The 20,920-nt window shown below is 44.3% G+C and overlaps 1 protein-coding gene across 8 annotated transcripts in view; it reads right to left on the reverse strand.

The window, feature by feature from the left end:
- ENOX1 (ecto-NOX disulfide-thiol exchanger 1) overlaps positions 1–20,920 on the reverse strand; it is a 276,495-nt gene that overhangs the window by 43,098 nt on the left and 212,477 nt on the right. For 7 of the 8 annotated variants that reach the window (XM_081014835.1, XM_081014832.1, XM_081014836.1 and 4 more), the window contains 2 exons: positions 18,260–18,366; positions 9,568–9,688 (listed from right to left, as the gene is read on the reverse strand). The exons of the other annotated variant lie outside the window; for it this stretch is intronic. In XM_081014835.1, the coding sequence (XP_080870961.1) occupies positions 9,568–9,688; positions 18,260–18,366 (228 nt within the window). The remainder of the gene's footprint in view (positions 1–9,567; positions 9,689–18,259; positions 18,367–20,920) is intronic. 8 annotated transcript variants of the gene reach the window in all.

Below are 20,920 nucleotides of genomic sequence, written 5' to 3' on the forward strand. Positions count from 1 at the left end.
CCTCATTTAGTTCTAAGGGGTGGGGTGGGGTGGGGTGGGGTGGGGTGGGGCAGGTAAATGCCTGAACAGGGCTTAGCTTCTGACAGGGCCTACAGCACTTCCCTTTCCTGAAGGGGACACCTGGGGCAGCCTCCTCCCACCCCACAGAAAAGAGGAGGTTCTAGAAGGCCTTTGCTCTAGCCTGGAACACCAGCTGGCAACTGGTGATGGGACTGGATATGGGTGCATGAACTGATGTTCTCCCTGCACTTGGCTGGAGGTCTCAGAACTTCTCTGGGGAAGAAAGGAGAACCCAAGTCCCTGTCTTAGATATCTATGCCTGGGCTGGACCACATCAGACTGTGGTCTGAAGTAGTACAACTAGGGATGGTTGAAGAGGAGGTTGTTTGGTCCCAGACTGAGCCATGTTCACCAGCCTCTTCAAACATTGAAACTTTTAACGGTAGGAGGTTCAATATCGTATTGAGATGCTTGACCGTCTTGGCTGTGAGTCCTGGAAGTTCCATTTTCCCATAGGCTCTGACTGACTTCAGCTGCCAAAGCTGAGGCTGCTGAACAGACTCTTGGACTGGGGTATTTTTAGGGGCAGGGGTCATTGTGTATTTTTTGGTGCATTTCATTTATTGTTTGTGACTACTTTTGCGATTCCATGATCACTGCAGATGGTGACAGCAGTCACAAAATTAAAACAGCAGTCACAAAATTAAAAGACACCTGCTTCTTGGGAGAAAAGCAATGGCAAACCTAGACAGCATCTTAAAAAGCAGAGACATCACCTCACCAACAAAGGTCCGTATAGTTAAAGCTATGGTTTTCCCAATAGTGATGTATGGAAGTGAGAGCTGGACCATAAAGAAGGCTGATTGCCGAATAACTGATGCTTTTGAATTATGGTGCTGGAGGAGATTCTTGAGAGTCCCATGGACTGCAAGAAGATCAAACCTACCCATTCTGAAGGAAATCAGCCCTGAGTCCTCACTGTAAGGACAGATCCTGAAGCTGAGGCTCCAATACTTTGGCCACCTCATAAGAAGAGAAGACTCCCTGGAAAAGACCCTGATGCTGGGAAAGATGGAGGGCACAAGGAGAAGGGGAAGACAGAGGACGAGATGGTTGGACAGTGTTCTCGAAGCTACCAGCATGTGTTTGACCAAACTGCGGGAGGCAGTGGAAGACAGGAGTGCCTGACGTGCTCTGGTCCATGGGGTCACGAAGAGTCGGACATGAATAAACAACTAAACAACAACACTTTTAAGATGTTTGTAATTTTTCCAGGTTGTAAGCCACCTTGAACATGGTTTGAAGTATGGAAAGGCGGCATGCAAATAAAATGATGCACGATGCATGGTGTTGGCAAGAAATCATCCAAGATGAAGGACCAAGGTTCAAGAGTCCAAGATTAGTAGCCAGAGTACAAATTTAAGCAGGCTGGACCCTGCATGTTTTAGATTGTATTCTCTGTTGTGTTCCATGGGGAGGAACCACAAACATAGAATACACATGTCCTATAGAAAGTCAGAGGTTCAGTCCTTGGCATATCCAGGTGAAGGAATCTCAGAAAGCATACTCAGGAATCAAAAGTTTTGTGTCTCTTTTGTACGTAATGTATACTTCTTTGTGCATTCTGCAATTTCCTGGGAAAGACCCCTCATTTCAGATCTTGGACAGCTGTGCCATTCAGGAGACATTACATGCCAGTAGAACTCAGTCTAAGGCAGCCTCATACATTCACCCCACTCTTTGTGGACGGGCCCATCTCTCTCTCTCTCTCTCTCTCTCTCTCTCTCTCTCTCCCTCTCTCCCTCTCTGCTCTCAGTGAACCAAGTAGAAAAGGTAGTGTGGCCTATAGTTAGGTCTAAGCCAGATGCCCCTTCGTTTAATAAAAGGCTAATGCAACCGTGCTGAACAGCAGAAATGGAAAAAAACAAACCCCACATATCTACTTATGATGCTGGCCAAGGAAGAAACTTGGCTTCCTTAATACAGTGAAATAATTAGGGGTGATGCAGTTATCATCTGACATTTGTGACCCAAACATGGCATACAAAAATGAATTAAATTATGTAAAGTTGTGCCTCTATTTAGGGAAAATACCCCACACAAATACATTACATCAGGGGATTTATTATTATTATTATTGCAAAACTCATACAATTTTTTTCTGTCGACTTTGGACTGATGATGATTTGTTGATACCTGCATGTAGCTACTTTTCACCCGACAGCCAAGCTCTAAACATAATAAAATAACCCAGGGGCTTATCCCAAAATATTTGACAGTGGTCAAGCAAGCTCGTGGCCAGTGATGCTCTTGGTTCTTCATTTTGTGGCCTTCTGTTAGAAAATACAACCCCCCCCCCCCAATTTAATACCATTTTTCTGCTAAAGCATTTCACTTATTGGAGCTGTAATAGGCGACCTCTGTGTGCCTCTGCTACATTAGGAACATAAGAATACTACCCTTCTACGACATGGGAAATTAGAAATATATCCTAGGGGTAAAAATCTTTCCAGCTTGCTGCCTGCACACAGCTGCACTTCAATAATTCTTAAAATTACTTTCAGGGTCTCTTACTTCCAGATCTTTGCTCTCAGTGCCAAAAGGGAGAGGAGTGAGATCCTACAAGATGGTATTTGATCTACAGTTTTTATGGCTGGCGTGACTTTCTTCCTTCCAGAATAACTGCTTCTGTAGCCAGGCCTTAATTTTCCCTTTTTATATAAATTAATTTGGTCGGTGGCCCATTCTTTTCTCTTTCTCTTTTTAAACAAAGTCTTCTATGCAAGCAGCCACTTTTGTTTTTCATTCCACTCTCTATCAGCAGAAATGCAAATGAGGCGGAATTTCGGTTATGACAATCACCATTTTAGCTAAGTACATGCCGTTGGTGAAAATGAAAAAAGACAAATGGGATGTTTTCCCTCTGGGAATCACCTCTGACTTGCAGCTCCAAACCTACAAATGAATACCCTTAGCTCTGTAGAAGCTGCTGCATTGTGGTCACACTCTGGAAACCCACCCACAAAAAATATCCAATCCGTTGCTGCTAAATCAGGACCAACTATTTATGAATGTCTGTTCTGCAAACCAGATGGCTCCATGTGCAGTGAAAGAAAGCAAATCTAGAAAGAATGGTCAACTGGGTCGTCGTCCCCCCAAATAGATGAATGCACCCCAAATAGCCCATTGTTACAGCACATTAACTCGCTTTTTCTACACAAACACAAATAATATTTTACCTGGCATTCTTTATGCCTTTACTATGGTAAGGAATTAAGATTGCCGGAAGAAATATCAACAACCTCAGATATGCAGATGACACAACCTTGATGGCAGAAAGTGAGGAGGAATTAAAGAACCTTTTAATGAGGGTGAGAAAGGAGAGCGCAAAATATGGTCTGAAGCTCAACATCAAAAAAACGAAGATCATGGCCACTGGTCCCATCACCTCCTGGCAAATAGAAGGGGAAGAAATGGAGGCAGTGAGAGATTTTACTTTTTTGGGCTCCATGATCACTGCAGATGGTGACAGCAGCCATGAAATTAAAAGACGCCTGCTCCTTGGGAGAAAGGTGATGGCAAACCTAGACAGCATCTTAAAAAGCAGAGACATCACCTTGCCAACAAAGGTCTGTATAGTTAAAGCCATGGTTTTCCCAGTAGTGATGTATGGAAGTGAGAGCTGGACCATAAAGAAGGCTGGTCGCCGAAGAATTGATGCTTTTGAATTATGGTGCTGGAGGAGATTCTTGAGAGTCCCATGGACTGCAAGAAGATCAAACGCATCCATTCTTAAGGAAATCAGCCCTGAGTGCTCACTGGAAGGACAGATCGTGAAGCTGAGGCTCCAATACTTTGGCCACCTCATGAGAAGAGAAGACTCCCTGGAAAAGACCCTGATGTTGGGAAAGATGGAGGGGACAAGGAGAAGGGGACGACAGAGGACGAGATGGTTGGACAGTGTTCTCGAAGCTACAAACATGAGTCTGACCAAACTGCGGGAGGCAGTGGAAGACAGAAGTGCCTGGCGTGCTCTGGTCCATGGGGTCGTGAAGAGTCGGACACGACTAAACGACTAAACAACATGGTAAGGACTGTTCCGTTGTTGCAGACAAGATAATCCCTGTCATTTCCACAATGGAATGAGTCCCACCTTTTGTGTCACTTTCAAAGGGAGACACATGCATGCAAATATGTAGAAGACAGTTGTCTGGCAGCAGCTACAGCTATACATGGCCCCCAGAGTTTAGGCTTCCCAAGGGTAACACAGAGATCTCTCCTCCAAATAAAATTACAGAAGAGACATGTTGGCAAGCTGGGAGACCTGACTTTTTCCTGTCTTGGGTGAAATGGCCTCAAAGGTAAAGGTAAAGGGACCCCTGACCATTAGGTCCAGTTGTGACTGACTCTGGGGTTGCGGTGCTCACCTCGCTTTATTGGCCAAGGGAACCGGTGGACAGCTTCCGGGTCATGTGGCCAGCATGACTAAGCCGCTTCTGGCGAACCAGAGCAGCGCACAGAAATGCCGTTTACCTTCCTGCCAGAGCGGTACCTATGGGAGCTCACCCTGTTGCGGGGATTTGAACCGCTGACCTTCTGATCGGCAAGTCCTAGGCGCTGTGGTTTAACCCACAGCGCCACCCGCGTCCCGAAATGGCCTTAGGGCCAACCTACCGTATTTTTCGCCCTATAGGACGCACTTTTTCCCCTCCAAAAATGAAGGGGAAATCTGGGTGCGTCCTATGGGGCGAATGCAGGCTTTCGCTGAAGCTTGGAGAGCGAGAGGGGTCGGTGCGCACCGACCCCTCTCGCTCTCCAGCCTTCAGGAAGACATCCGCAGCCTAGGCAGCCCTGCGGGAGTTCCCGCAGGGCTGTCTAGGCTGCGGATAGCAGCCTGCTTCCCGGAGCACCAGGCGCGCTGAAAGCAGAGCTCCCAGCGCTTTGGGAACACATCCGCAGCCTGCTTCCTGGAGCATCGGGCGCCCTGAAAGCAGAGCGCCCGCCGCTTCGGGAACACATCCGCAGCGTGGGGAGCCCTGCAGGAGTTCCCCGCAGGGCTCCCCACGCTGCGGATAGCAGCCTGCTGCCCGGCGGGCGGGGCGCCCTGAAGCAGAGCGCCCCGCGCGCCGGGCAGACATCGGCCAGCCCCACAAGCTCGGGGGACAGCAGGGAGACGCAGCGCCGCCATCCCGCTGTTCCTCGGCCTTGTTCGGTTTCCCCAACCTGCTTTTGGGGGGGAAATAAAGGGAATTTTTTTCCCCTTTATTTCCCCCCCAAAAAACTAGGTGCGTCCTATGGGACGGAGCGTCCTAATACGGTACGGTAGCTGTCCCAGGTCTAGATTAGTGACCCAGCACAGAACAGATACCTGAATCTTTAAGTAAATCAGTCAAGGACCAGTAAAGGTTAACTGTGTGGCATAACAACAAACAAGGTGATATGAACTGAAGGAGAAAATCAAGAACTCTGCCATGAAAGGAGCAGCAAACACGTTGCCCAATGAAGGACAAGTCCTTACAGAAAAGATGTCCACACCATGAACTGCTTGCATGATGCCCTAGAAATGCTCATGCAGAATGAATATGAAATCTACATTCTAAATATAGTTCTTCTAGCACCACACTCACAGCCCATTTGGGTCAGACATTCAACCTTTGCTTGAAGCCGAAGAGAAACCAGTTTGTGGTCAGAGAGGGTGTGCACAGGTCTTACTGGAAGGGCCTTGTGACAACCGAGAAGCAGCCTTCTCCCAATTACCTCATGGATATTTTCAAACATATAAAACTCTTTGAAGAATAAGAATGATAAGCTATTTAAAAAGAGAGGGGAAATGTGACTAGCTTGCCTGAAACACGGGGGGAAGGGGGTTCAGGAGATCAGCATCAGTTACGGACTTTGGGGTCTCCAATTTCAGTGGTGCCCTGTGCAATGCCAAAATCCGGTGTCCCCTACATCTCACCTTCCATTCTATATCATAGTTGCGACGCTCCCGGCGATGCCCCCAAGGCTCTTCACCTAACGCAACTGAAGACAGAAGGTGAGGGGGAGTCCATAGGGGAAAAGATATAGCCTCTTTCTTGCTCTCCCCAACCACAAACAACAATAATTTATTATTTATCCCCCACCCACCTGGCTGGGTTTCCCCAGCCACTCTGGGCGGCTCCCAACAGAATATTAAAAACACAATAGGGAACATAAGCTGTGTGAGAGATAACAAAGGACTTTAGGATCTCATCCAATAAACCAGTGTTCCATGTGGTAATAAGATGTGGCAAACAGCTGTTAGGATTGTCAATGCCTAAGAGCAAATTCAGTTGGGGGCGACAGTTATCAAGTAATAATGTGACAAACTTGTCTCAGTTGACTGGTAAAACCACAAGCTGTTGTGATCAGATAATAAATCTCAAGATTCGATACAAGATGATAGTACTGCAGAACGCACTATGATATTATTTACTCAGAGATGGGATTCCCCAGGTTCTTCTGAACTGAGGTCCAGGTTCCCAGTTCCGTTTGGGTCTACATTTTTCTGTTATCATCAGTTAGAATTTCAACTTTACAAATTTAGAGAAGGTGGGCCTCCTGCGGCATGGAGATGATTCGTGCATGGTGCCCAGGGGATTAGGAAAAAACCTACACTCAGTTGTAGGAGATCCCTGAACTGCAGCAATACAGCATAATATTTTTATCATGCCTGAATATTCTTCTGTAGTTAGTTCTACAATGAATATAATCCCATGCTTATTTTGTTTCTGCTTGCTTAGGAAGAGTAATTTTGCTCTCACTTTTTTAAAAATATAGTTCTGTTCTGCTTCTCTCCTAGAATGTGAAGCGACTGCAAGTATAAAATTAAAAATGAATTCAATTTGAGCCATATGGATGTACCTCAGACTTAGAGACCTGTCAAATATACAGTTAAGCTTCTCTTAGGGCTCATTCCAGGTCCGTGTCTGAGCATTTCTTCTTCATCTTCTGCCGCTATCATCTCCGGGAAAATCGGCGTTTTACTGCTGAATTAGAGCAAGCAGCAATAAGGTTTCCGGCGGGTTGCCAACAGGAAAGCAGCAAGGCAAAAAAGAAAAATCTGCTTGGACACAGACCTGGAAATCCTGGACCTGTGCCTAGAAAGGGTGACACAAAAGGAAGTGTGGATGAGCTCTAATGGTAACTAGGAGAAACAAAAATATAATTTGCTATCTACCGTATTTTTCGCTCTATAGGACACACTTTTTCCCCTCCAAAAATTAAGGGGAAATGTGTGTGTGTCCTATGGAGCGAATGCAGGCTCCTTGGCTTCAGCAATAGCAACGCGAAGCCTCCGAAACGCAGAGGGAGCGCTTCTCTCTGCGCTCCAAAATCTTCGCGTTGCTTTCGCTAAAGCCTGGAGAGCGAGAGGTGTCGGTGCGCACCGACCCCTCTCGCTCTCCAGGCTTCAGGGATAGCTCCCTGAAGCCTTCGGAACGCAGCACGAGTTCCCGCTGCGTTCTGGAGGCTTCAGGTTCCTTTCGCTGAAGCCAGGAGAGTCTTGCTCTCCCGACTTCAGCAAAAGGAACCCGAAGCCTGAGGAGCGCAGCGGGAACTTGCGCTGCACTTGGAAGGCTTCAGGGATAGCTGCGCGCAGCCCCTCCAGCAGGGAGAGGCTGCACGTGGCTATGGCTTCTTTAGTCCCGCGCAGCCTCTCCCTGCTGGAGGGGTTGCGCGCGGCTATGACACAAGCCAAGACAGCGAGCGGGATGGATCCCGCTCGCTGTCTTGGCTTGTGCCATAGCCGTGCACAACCCCTTCAGCAGGGAGAGGTTGCGTGCAGCTTGTACGCTGCTTTTTGGGGCTGGGGGGGAAATAAGATTTTTTTTCTTGATTTCCCCCTCTGGTCCGGTGCGCCCTATGGAGCAAAAAATATGGTAGGTTTGAAATCTTGGTCACAAAGGAACCAGGCCAAGCAGGCTTCTCTCACATCTGCTTTCAGCTCCCTTAACTTGGTGAGCCAAGTATGATTTAAACTAAGGGATAGTATTTAGTTTAAATAAAAGTGGGAATCAAGCGATAACTTTCCAGTGGGCACTTGCTGATCTTAACCATGTCACCACCATGGATGCCATGCCAAGGGCATGGATTTCAGGTGGGAAACGCAGGGTTATTATTACTTTTAATAATAGAATCTATATACCTGCTGAGTTAAGATGTTCTCTGAAAAGCCCTGGGCAAATCTCAAACTCTCTGCTTAATCTACTTACAGAAGTATTAGAAGACTAATGTTCTTCCTAGGAAAGACTAAATGCAAACAACAGAAAATAAATCAGAAAGGCAAAAAACACTGGGAAAACCCCACCCACCCCAAAACTCAACACCCACCCCAGCACAACTACCCAACTGCAGGCATAAGATGCCGGTGGAGATTGCATTGCACGTGAGCCTCAAATGAATGTCTCATTGGAGATTGTTTTTCATTTCGCAAGTTTCAATTGTTGTTTTTAAGCAACAGTGTAATGCCTTGTTTTGCAGGGCCATCCTAAAATGATTGTGCAGAGTGATATATATGCGGATAGGGAGGGAGCAATTCGGGAAGGGGTGTGCCGAAATCTCTCCCATGGTTAGCCAGCGTGCCATGGTACCATGACTTGAGAGCCAGTGTGGTGTAGTGGTTAAGAGAGGTAGTCTCGTAATCTGGGGAACCAGGTTCGCGTCTCCGCTGGGTGACCTGGGCCAGTCACACTTCTCTGAAGTCTCTCAGCCCCACTCACCTCACAGAGTGTTTGTTGTGGGGCAGGAAGGGAAAGGAGAATGTTAGCCGCTTTGAGACTCCTTAAAGGGAGTGAAAGGCGGGATATCAAATCCAAACTCTTCTACTTAAGGCCTCCCGGAGACTCACTGTTTACTGGCACAACCTCAACGCTCTCCCTTTGGGGGCCTCCCAGTGTTAGAACTCTAATATTGGTTAGTCCAGAACTTGAGAGGAGGTCGTAGGAAGTGAGGCTCTGACATCTGACAGAGAGATCCAATCTGTCCTAAGGCCACCCTCCTAGGGATCACAGAACTGCACTTTTGGACACATCACATATATAGCCCAGCTCTGATTTGAAGGCACAAAATCACTTTCTGGCAAGGAATTGTCTTTTAGGGTAGAAAGTTGGAAGGCTCAGTATTGATGCATCTCTCCCAAGTCGTTAAGCTGATAACAGGGCAAATGTGCAGGAACCTGAGGAACGATTACCATTAAGGCACTTCCCACAAACATTTCCTCACAAATCAATAGGCTGTCCCAGAGTCCATTTTCTACTTTGCCCTCCTCTTAATTAGCTATATAATCATGCACAAATGTTCTCAGAAAGTGGAATCCTTTACCTGTTGTTTCGACAGACTTTTGCTGAGGGGTAAAAGTCTGGTGCCAGTTTGTACAGCTGAAATGTCAGAGTTTGACAAATACATTGTGTCCGTCATATTTTCTGGCCTGTGGAAGGTGCTGGTGGCTCGTCTCAACAGTATTAGCACACCGCGATTGCAGCAGAAACAGCATTTACAATTTGAATAGATCCCTTTGATATTGCAAGAAACTGTTTGCAGCTTTACCTGATTCATCCACTCTTAGTTTTTTACTACTGAGATTGTCAGTGCTGTCCTCATCAGACATTTCCATTTCTTCTTCCCGCCGGATCCCCATGAGCTGTTCACTGTGAGCATTCCTGAGTTCCTAAAAATGACAAAGACCCAAACCTCACTTGGTGAGTTATACTGATTTCTTGGACAGCTCATCGATTATAAACAGGACAAGACCCTTAAAAAAAAAAAAAGCACTGAAGGATTTAAAAGTGATTTAGATTGAGACACACACATTGATATGTGGTTTTAAGTTGTAATTTTTCATTTTGTCATTTTATGTTTTGTAGTGTGAAATGGTTGTCAGGTAATTATATATTTTTTTCAAGAAGAGATCAAAATGTTACACGAAACAATAATACATCTTAAGATAAAAATCCATTATAACATAAACATATAAATACGTTTAAAGCACTTCAGTTAAATGATGAGTAAAAGCTATTTGAATAGTTTTCCTGCCACAAGTTACTATATATTGGGCACAAGCCAATCTCTTCAGAGTGACAGCTGATGGTCCGTGATGGGCGTACACCAGGAGTGCCGTGGGAGGGAAAATTGCTGTATGCCAAATACTTTGCTGCAGTTTCAACTTTTGTTCATTTGTTTGTGTGTGTGTATTGTGCCTGTTCATAGTAACTGATTTTGCTGTCCATCAAACCAAGGGTTCTGGAATTCTGCACTAGAAATCTTAGGATCCTTGGCCAAATAACCAACAATCTGTTCTGAGTTATAAAAGAAGTTAAACAAGTACTGGTACCCAGAGTGGGAGAATTCCCACTACCTATTTAGTAAACTGTATCCTAGTCAAAGAACTGTAAACTGTATCCTAGTCAAACTGTATCATAGTTAAAGCCATGGTTTTCCCAGTAGTGATGTATGGAAGTGAGAGCTGGACCATAAAGAAGGCTGGTCGCCGAAGAATTGATGCTTTTGAATTATGGTGCTGGAGGAGACTCTTGAGATTCCCATGGACTGCAAGAAGATCAAACCTATCCATTCTTAAGGAAAATAGCCCTGAGTGCTCACTGGAAGGACAGATAGTGAAGCTGAGGCTCCAATACTTTGGCCACCTCATGAGAAGAGAAGACTCCCTGGAAAAGACCCTGATGTTGGGAAAGATGGAGGGGACAAGGAGAAGGGGAAGACAGAGGATGAGATGGTTGGATAGTGTTCTTGAAGCTACCAGCATGAGTTTGACCAAGCTACAGGAGGCAGTGGAAGACAGGAGTGCCTGGCGTGCTCTGGTCCATGGGGTCACGAAGAATCGGACACGACTAAACAACTAAACCACCACCACAACAACATCCTAGTCCTCCTGAAGCTTACAGACTTCAGATCCTTGGGATATTGTGACAGTTACCAGATTCTGTGTTGAATACTAGGGTCGTATTTGGTAGTTCTGAGCATTGTGAAAGTTTCCATTGTCTTTTGACAGAAGGTGCTCCAATAAGAGTTACTGCCTCACCTATTTTGTATGCTCTCCATACTGAGAAAGCAGGATCCTACCCTCCACATAATGCATCTCTAAAATTTTGTTCGTATCAGACAGATTATAGTGCACTGTAAGGAGAAAGATGGAGCCCCTAATCCTCTGCGGAAATGTGTGCATTTATGGAATAAATGTGAGGCTGAACAGCCAATATCGCCGAAAGGGGCTGGAATAAATGCGGGATTGATTGAGCAGAGATGTTGCTGGGAGGAAAAGCTGGCAGGGAATGCAGTCAGCAAATGTATGGCTTTAGAAAAGCTCAGATCACTTTTGTTCTCACAGAAAAGCATAAGAGCATGTGTAATGGCTGCCTTCCTTAACAGCAGCAAAAGGAAGATTGAGGGAATTCTATTTTATCCTAATAATACTGTCAGGTGCAACACAAGGATGCAAGCCCAGTGATTAGTGTAGAGCTTTTCAGTCAGCAGACAGCTAATTTTTCTATCAACAAAGAGCCCAATTCCCACAGAGGTGGTCTGAAATCTTTGAAACAAGGAAGAGAAGTCACTTTCAGGGGATAAATGTTACCGAAAGAACATGCTATTTATTCCTTAATGAGAAGCTGAGAGAATTCTTCTGGGAGACGCACCCAGAGTTCATCAATAAATCTAACCCATTATAGAGAAGGTGTGAGTAGTAATCACAGCAAAGGCTCTGACATGGATTGATGCATGTTTTACATAAAAATACTTGGATGTTGCAGAATGTTTCTGGCACTGTAAAAACAGCAAGTGGGGGGCCCAAGGCAGGGCTGGGCCAACTGTGCCCATGGCCAATAGTCAAGGATGTTGTTCAGCTGCAGTCTAGCAATATCTGGAGGGCAGCAGCTTAACCATCTCTGCTGCGATGAACCACACTTGTATTCTAAGATGCACAAACAACAGTCAGAGAGAGTTGTGGAAGGGCCTTTTGGAATAATGCACCGATATCTGCATCGTGATAGGCATATTGTTAAACGTATTCTTAAGAATGAAGGGGTCAAGTTCACTGCATGTACTTTATTAAAGGAAAATATAATGAAAATGATGTATAAATGGTATTTGACTCCTGTAAAATTAGCAAAGATATATCATAATTGTGACAATATATGTTGGAAATGTAAAGAAAAGGAAGGAACCTTTTATCATATGTGGTGGACCTGTCCCAAGGTGAAAAACTTCTGGGAAAAGATTTATAATGAATTGAAAAAAAATGTTGAAATATACATTTATAAAGAAACCAGAGGCCTTTCTTCTTGGAATAACAGGTTTGGAATTGCCCAAGAAAGATGTTATAAATTATTTTTGTATGCCACAACTGCTGCTCGTATTTTGTTAGCTAAAAAGTGGAAAACCCAAGAATTACCAACAATAGAAGAATGGCAGATGAAGATGATGGATTTTTCGGAGCTAGCTGACCTAACCGGAAGAGTCCGCGACCAGAAGGAGGAGGAATATCAGGAAGAGTGGAATAAATTTAAGGATTGTCTAGTTATATTTGTTAAGTTAAATTAATTGAAAATAGCTTGCAGATACTTAATTGGCTTAGGATTTTATTTATGTTAAGTGATGAATTAATATGTTTAATTTCATAATGTGAAGATCTAAGGATGTTAATGTTTAAGTTAAATTTTATAAGAACTGTGATTTGGAAAACCGTTAAAAGGACATGCAATGAAATTCAACCAAGGGGAAGCGAGGAAGTCACTTAACAAAGTTAATAAGTGTAATTTTCAATAAGGCTATGATTTATGTTTGTTTGTCTTGTGTGTGTGTGTGTGTGTGTGTGTGTGTGTGTGTGTGTTTGTTTATAATATTGTGAAAACCAATAATTTTTTTGAAAAAACAAACAAAAACGTATTCTTAAGAATGGATGTGACCCTCATAGGGAACCAGATTTGTTAAGTGCTGGATTCACATAACTACTCAGCGAATACTATGTGCCCAAGAGGAATCAGTCTAGTGAAAATATGAAGCTGTCTTTACACTTAAACAAGTGATCCACTTAGGCAGGGCTGCCTACTCTGACTGGCAACAACAAGTCTCAGACCATGGGCCTTTCTCAAATCTGCAGCCCATGAGCAGTTAAGTGGATATGAAGGGGAGTGAATATTTTGTATGCAAAGGTTTACCCTACTCCCAAGTTATGAGCCCTCCCCAAGGGGCTAACAAAATGAAGCTGCCTCATCCAGAATGAGAAAAAATGCCCCGTCTAACCCTGTATTGTCTCCTCGGATGGCAGCAGCTTTCCAAAGTCTTATGTAAGGGTCTTTGCTGTTCAGAAATTATTTAACTAGAGATGCCAGGTTTTGAACCTGGAATTAGGTAAAGGGTAAAGTGACCCCTGACCATTAGGTCCAGTCGTGACCGACTCTGGGGTTGCGGCGCTCATCTCGCTTTATTGGCTGAGGGAGCCAGCATGACTAAGCCGCTTCTGGCAAACCAGAGCAGCGCACGGAAACGCCGTTTACCTTCCCGCCAGAGTGGTACCTATTTATCTACTTGCACTTTGACGTGCTTTCGAACTGCTAGGTTAGCAGGAGCAGGGACAGAGCAATGGGAGCTTACCCCGTCATGGGGATTCGAACCGCCAACCTTCTGATTGGCAAGTCCTAGGCTCTGTGGTTTAACCCACAGCGCCACCCGCGTCCCTGAACCTGGAATTACTTGCATGCAAATCATTTGCTCTACATCCCAGGTCAAAGGTATCCTGACAAACAGGTTGGCATTTCCCTGCCACTTAGCAAGCTACTTTTACCACTGCTCAGTTTGTGATATGGTGTTTCGGGAAGGGACATACGACATGTCGAAAGTATGTCCTTGAACCCTAATCAATGCCAGGAAAAAGTCCAATTAGGAGGTAATATATGCGATGAAGTTAGAACAAAAATAAGGAATTATTTAATGCAGCCGAATACCAAAACAATATGTTGGCATCACATAATTTGAGGTGCTGAATCGAGACCAATGAAGGTTAGTTCCAGATCCCCCCTGGCCTTCTGGCTGGGTTGTCATCTGGGAACCATGTCAATTATGGAACAGCTGGCCACCAGAGGACCACGAAACATTTATGTCAAGGAGAAAGAAGGGGAAAGCAAAATGAACAGAGTCTCCTCCGATACACCAGAAAGGCAAGGAGTCACCTAAAAGAAACGTAAATATTGACTTGGAGAGATTGGCTGTGATGAAAAGATCCCACTGAGCAACTGGAAGGCAGGTTTGTTTGTTGGGTGAGGATCACCACCCCACCTTTCTTCAAACTCCCGGTGCCCTCTGAAAAGCAGAACGTCAGAGATCGCTTCAGAGCAGAAGATAAACTACCAGCTTCCCAAGCATGCAAACCCAGCGGCTTTCTGCTCCTGCTGTGGGATCTATGGATCCAAACCACGGGCTCCTCCTAAGGTGCTATCCCCCCCAAAAAACTCTGTATTGCTTTCAGATAACACAGCAACAAAAGACAGGAGAATCATCATTGTTAACTAAGCAAAGATGTTTTGTAGATTTACATTACTCGAAAGACTTTTTCAGTGCATTTTGCCGCATGAAAAATTCAGATGTGAACAAATTAATTCCCTCTTGAATATTGCCAATGCAGCTAATATGTAAAGCAAACAAACTTCATAGTTTATATATCTGTGGCAGATTAGAAAAGCAACAACTAGCAGCTTCCAGATTAACAAAATCTGATGCCATTGTTGCCCCTTGTATGAATTCTTAGTGCTACCCTTGCTAATAAATCAAGGCTACCGTTATATATGAAGGACCCCATTATGAGGAAGCCATTTGATATGCACCATAACAGCAGAGATAATAAGGGATCCGTTTATTCATTCGTTTGTTGCATCCACTGTTCAATTTAGCATTTGTTAATGGGCACTTAAAATGTTACCCAAATGATTTAGATCACAGCATAATTTTATTCCTTTTCAAGCTATAAACATGCAACACTTCTTTTACAAATATATTATAAAATAATTAAATAAACGCATCTTACCTTCTAAACTTTTTTGTTGTTAGGCAAGGAAACATTAAGAGGACTGTGATGTTAATAACTGACATGCTGAACTAACAAATTGATGTATACTATTCAAAAGATTTAAAGGAGAAGAAACAAACATTGCGGTACTTACTTTACCAAAAAAAAGTCTCATAGCGTTCTATACTGAATTTAAAGCAAAAGAAGCATGACCATTTAAACAAAGTTTGGTGACAGTGCTGTTTGCTCACAATAGTTCCAGATTTCTTATCCCCTGAAAACACATTTCTACAGGGGACAGAATCGCTTTTGCAGTCCTAACTTTATTTGACAGTTATAGTTCAATGGTGCACATGGTTGAATAAGTAAGTTATATTTTTAAACTGAAGACAGTCTTCCTTTCAACAAAGGTGTGAACATTCTGTGCATGGCTCTCTGTGCGAATGCAGATACGGTCATTCATTCTTCAATTAATGCCAAGGTTCAATGGGAGACCCACTCATTTCTGTGGCTTTTGGTTTCAGAAAAAATATGCTTAGTCTTACTCCATATGATTTTAGTTTGTCTGCTTCCCACCCACCCCCCACAAGCAGCCATGCTGCACGTGAAACTCGGGTTTCAATAACAAATCATTATGTACCTACGGGACCGCCTCTCCTGGTATGCCCTGCGGAGGACCTTAAGGTCCGTAAATAACAACACTTGGGAGGTCACAAGCCTCAAGGAGGTTAGACTGTTTTCAACTAGGGCCAGGGCCTTTTCAGCACTGGCCCCGATGTGGTGGAACGCTCTGTCACAAGAGACTAGGGCCCTGCGGATTTGACATCTTTCTGCAGGGCCTGCAAGACGGAGCTGTTCCGCCTGGCCTTCGGCTTAGACTCACTCTGACCCCTTATATGGGATTTGGTATATAAATTTTCCCTTGGCTTTTTTGCCATGTAGGACCAGCATGGATAGCTGGCTCGGGTGAATATCTGATGTTTCCTCCCTTTATGGTCTTGATTTATGAGCTACTACTAAAACGAGGGTGTATTTTAAGCTGTATTTTAGGCCGTATTTTAATTAACTGTTTGTTGTTGTTGTTGTTTCTATTAGGTTTTATTGTAATTCATATTTGGTGTTAGCCTCCCTGAGCCCGGCCCTGACCAGGGAGGGCGGGCTATAAATATAATAATAATTAATAATAATAATAATAATAATAATAATAATCACCCTGTTCTTTCCAAGCCTTGCCATAGAGATTAATCTGACCAAAATCTGAAGGCTTTCTACAATTCCTCTGTTGCTAACTGTCAAGCTGTATTCCCCCACAACTAATGGTTACTGCTCATCCAAGGGCAGGTGAGCAGGCAGTTATGTTAGGGTTGCCAGACGTCCCCAAATTTGCAAATCTGTCCCCGGGAAACATGGCAGCGGCAGTCTCAGCAACCTGGAGCCAGCCTGGTAGTGCAGTTGGCTCTGGCTGGCTTCAGGAGCTGCTCGCTGCTGCCGCCACTGCCAAAGGGGAACTGGGGATGTCCAGCGGTACAGATCTCCTTCCCCCTTCCCCCTTTGTTTTGACAGATTGGAGGAGGCTCGGAACTCGTGGGCGGGTGGCCGTTGCCCAGGAGGGGTGCAGGGCACACGGTGTCTCTGCCAGGCAAGGTGCAAAGCCCTTCTTTCGCACCCTGTGAAACATAAATGCTCAGAGTTTTTAACTGGGCAGCGGCCACCCGCCCGCAACTCCTGAGCCTCCCCCAATCAGTCAAAACAAAGGGGGAAGAGGGAGGAGATTGGGGGAGGCTCGGGAGTCGCGGGCAGGCGGCCTTTGCCCAGTTTTTAAAAAACTCTGCGCATTTATGTTTCACAGGGTGCGAAAGGAGGGCTTTGCACCTTTATACAATATGCATGTGTGCTTGGACCCAGGGTCTTTTGCCTCACCATCCCCACTACTGACTCCCTGTTGCTACTCAGCTTCCAAAAAAAAAAAAAAAAAAGGGTCCCTGGATTCATTGAAAAAAATCTGGTAACCATAAGCTATGTGCCATGTTGGGAGGATGTTGGCTGCAGGGTTTGACTCAAGGAGAGCAGGGTTGGGCAAAGGTAAAGCAAGTAAAGGCAGCCATCTGGTGTGACTCCTCCTCCTCACCCATTTGCTGCCTATCCTCTCTCTTTACTACCTTAAAAATGCTTGCTGCTCAAGTATCTGACCTCAGGTAAGCTAGGCTCATCCTTGCCATGATGCTACTCCCAGGGAGCCCAGGAAAACAATGAGCAGACAGGTCAACCAGCTGAATTTTACTCAAGTGAGCTAGTGCTATGCACAGCCTCTATTTCTGTGTATGGTCCTACCCAGTTTGCAGGTGTTTAATTAATTGATTGATTAGGAAAACTAACTTTAATTAGTTAGGAAAATTAGCTCTACCTTCTGGGGCGGAGGAAACTCCCCCAAACCAGTCAACTTTTTTTTTTTTTTGCAAGTTGGTTGGCAACCCTACTTGAAAACGGTAGCTGGATTGTTGCAGGGGAAAGGAAGCTGGTCTCTCCTGTTACCTGGATGCTAGAAAATCTTGTTGCTTTCTAAGTTTGGAGGAAAAAAAACCACCACAAAATATTTTAATGCAACCTTGCCAGGCTGCTTCTTAAAGAAACAAAGTTTGGAATTTTCTATAGTATTAGGGCTGTGGGTGAACCTAAAATAGCTCATTAGGTTGTGGCCAATGCAAATGATTTATTTTTATTTTGTCAGAAAATAAATGGGAGGTGGGTCCTTTAATCTGTCTAGACTAATTATTAAGAAATCTGGCTATATCTCAACAGGAAAACCATTTTAATATGGAAAGTAATGAAAAATGAGAAAACTGTTTTGTCCCAACACTTTTCAGTAATAGAATAAAATTTCAATATACCTGTAAATTATGGGCAGAGATAAAGCAATAATTTTAAAGTGGCCTGGCTAATTCCATCATGTCAGAGTTTTGGTATGGTAAATATTCTCCTCCAGGCAGTTCAGGCTTCTTGGAGGAAATAAAACTGTAGTTTTATTTCAACTTACATCATGACAGAGGTGAATGGGACCCACAGATACTCTCTCAAGAGGTTGTCTAGCCAGCTCTTAATTGCTTTTCTCTAAAATTGCAGCAACTAGATATTGCTGAATGCAACACAACCAACTGGAGACAAACTTGCTTCCCCACTTGCTTTAGTCCAGGCTATGAGATAAAAGAGAAGAAATTCACCCACCTCAGAGTGCTTTCGCCAAATGTCTATGTTCTTGCGCTGAGCTTTCGAGAAATGGTCCCAAGCTTTTTGTCTGGTGGAGGCGTTGAAAACGGCCACAATCTGCTCAACTTTGGTGAACAAGGAAGTCAAACAAGACAAGCAATTTATGTTGTGAGCACTAGAGAAAGGCAAAAGCAAAGACACTAGGAGTCTATGGATGATGTCACTGCTGATACGACATCACCAATATCCATCCAATCAAGTGTCTTTCTGTACTTACATTTCAGAATTGTTGGAGGTGTCCCCCTTCATGTCTGTCTCCATAACTTAAGTCTACACAAATTGTACACAGATTACTGAAAGATAAGCATGCATTTTCTCTGACTATACTCTAAACAGACGTTTTCCAGGCTGCCACCTGAGCCTAGGCCACAGAAACCACCTCGTGACATTACCTCTCACCTGGATGTTACCTGTCCATTTAAAAAACGGCTTCTCACTTTTTGTGAGCATCTTACTTAACACAGGAACCAAAGTGATCATTCCACACAACGAAGCTGCACAATGCAGGCCCTATGAGTTGGATTTAGGGATGCACAGATCCATTAAGAGTTAAACATGAGGGATATTTGCAGACACGGGGACAGCAGAGCTTTCAAATCCTATTTTAATTTTCCAAAGAAGAAACGTTGTGACTGCCAAGCAAATGTGCTGCTGCAAATCAAATTCTGGAATGTCAAACCTGACAGCCAGGGGAGCAAAATGATCTCACGGACAAAACTGTGAGTTGCCCTGGGACTTCGGAAGAGAGGTGAAAGACACTCTGGCTTCTACCACCAACCGGGGAAGTTGCATCCCTCCCTCTTCCAGGAAGAACCTTATAGCAGTAGGCAGACTACCTGTAGCTGCAGCCATTGGTCAAATGACTCCCCAACTGCTGCAGCCAGAAAGAAGGCTCAGCTCCAATTGTCAGTTGCCTGGAGCTGCAGGGAAGCACAGTCTGACCAGGGCATGGAGGGCTCCTGGGAGACTTAACCCCCTGTTTCCCAAGAAGAACACCAGTAGCAAGGGGGAGACCAACCTGGCTCCATCCATTGGCCAGTGAAGAAGCAGAAATTCCTGCTCACCCCCTCCCAACAGGTGGACGGAGTTTGCGGCCCCACCCACCAGGTAACTGTGGGCTTGGCCAGCCCCTGCATGGCGCGCCAATGGGAGACGTCTGACCTCATCCATTGGTCAAGGAGTTGCTGGGTAGCTTTTAGCTTTGCTGCAGTGCGTTGCAAGCAGTCTAGGAGATAATTTGATTGCAACACGGAGTAAAAATAAAACAAAAAAAACAAAAAAGCAACACTTTCCAGTGTTTGGTACAGTGAATTAGCTGCTTTAGTGGCCTGTATTTATTTCACAGCTTTATTGAATTAAACTGGAAGTATAGGAAAATGTGGAAAGGTTGTCATTAAGGGATCTAGTTTATTAACAAGGAGATTTAGATTCCAGACATAATTCTGTTTTGTCTATCATAAGTGCAAAGAGCACTAAACTTAATCAACAATCTGTGTGTAATTAATTAGTGACAGAAGATTCAAGCAGAAAATATTCCTGAAGATGCAAGGAAATGATATTCTACCATTTTCCGACCGGAAATGTTCGAGTTGGAACATTATGATTCTTCTGCTGAAACCCTTGAACTTTGAAGTTTCTGATTATGAAAACGGCTGAGAGCTCTTTTCTACAGGTGTTAGAATTAATTATAAATACTTCTGTGATCACTCAAAGATTTCCAGGCATGAAAGTAGAAAAATAAAATACTGCAGTATTTTAATTACCATAGACAGATGGTTGTTTCCATGTTTGCCCTGAAGAGAGTTGCTTGGCAATATGTAGTGGCCAAACTTCTGGTTGTGAAAAAAATATGCAATTTTTTCTAATGAAACTAGAATAGTCATCTGCTGAAAAGACAACCCACTAATTCTCAGCTCTGCAGAGAGCAATTTTTAATGCAAATATTAGTGAGTTCCACTATCTGTGAGAAGTAACTACAAATAGTACTGACCCCACACTATGGAGCTGAATTTAAAATTGGATACCTTGCCTTACCGTATAGAAATGTGCAATTCAACCCATGCCTCAGGCACTAGACCAAAAGAAATTCATTTTTCCCAATTTTTCCTATATTAGGATAAACCAACCACAAATCAAACCTTACACAGAATTTTTCAAAAAAATAACATCTTGTGAAAAGGAATTCATTTATGACACATTTTGTCAAATATGAAGTGTGAATCTAAATGCTGAACAAGCATAAGATTACTTCCACCCGCACTTCTAAGAGGAATGGCCTCTTAGAAGTGAGCCCTACTGACTTCAGTGAGACTTGCTCCATGGAAGCAGCACTTCTGTACTCACAGAATTTTGTATGGAGCTTAAGCCATGTCCTTTACAACCTGGTTTGGAACTGCCTTCAGGCATGTCAAACATGTTACATGAAACTCAGTGAAGCAAGAGTTCACTGGGAGTCATTCTGGACTCACAGCTGTCCATGGAGGCACAGGTCAAATCCGTGTCCAGGGCAGCTGTTTACCAGCTCCATCTGGTACGTAGGCTGAGACCCTATCTGATTGCGGACTGCCTCGCCAGAGTGGTGCATGCTCCAGTTATCTCCCGCTTGGACTACTGCAATGC

The sequence above is a fragment of the Podarcis pityusensis genome (assembly GCF_964106645.2).
Source record: "Podarcis pityusensis genome assembly, chromosome: 7".
Taxonomy (NCBI): Eukaryota; Metazoa; Chordata; class Lepidosauria; order Squamata; family Lacertidae; genus Podarcis; species Podarcis pityusensis.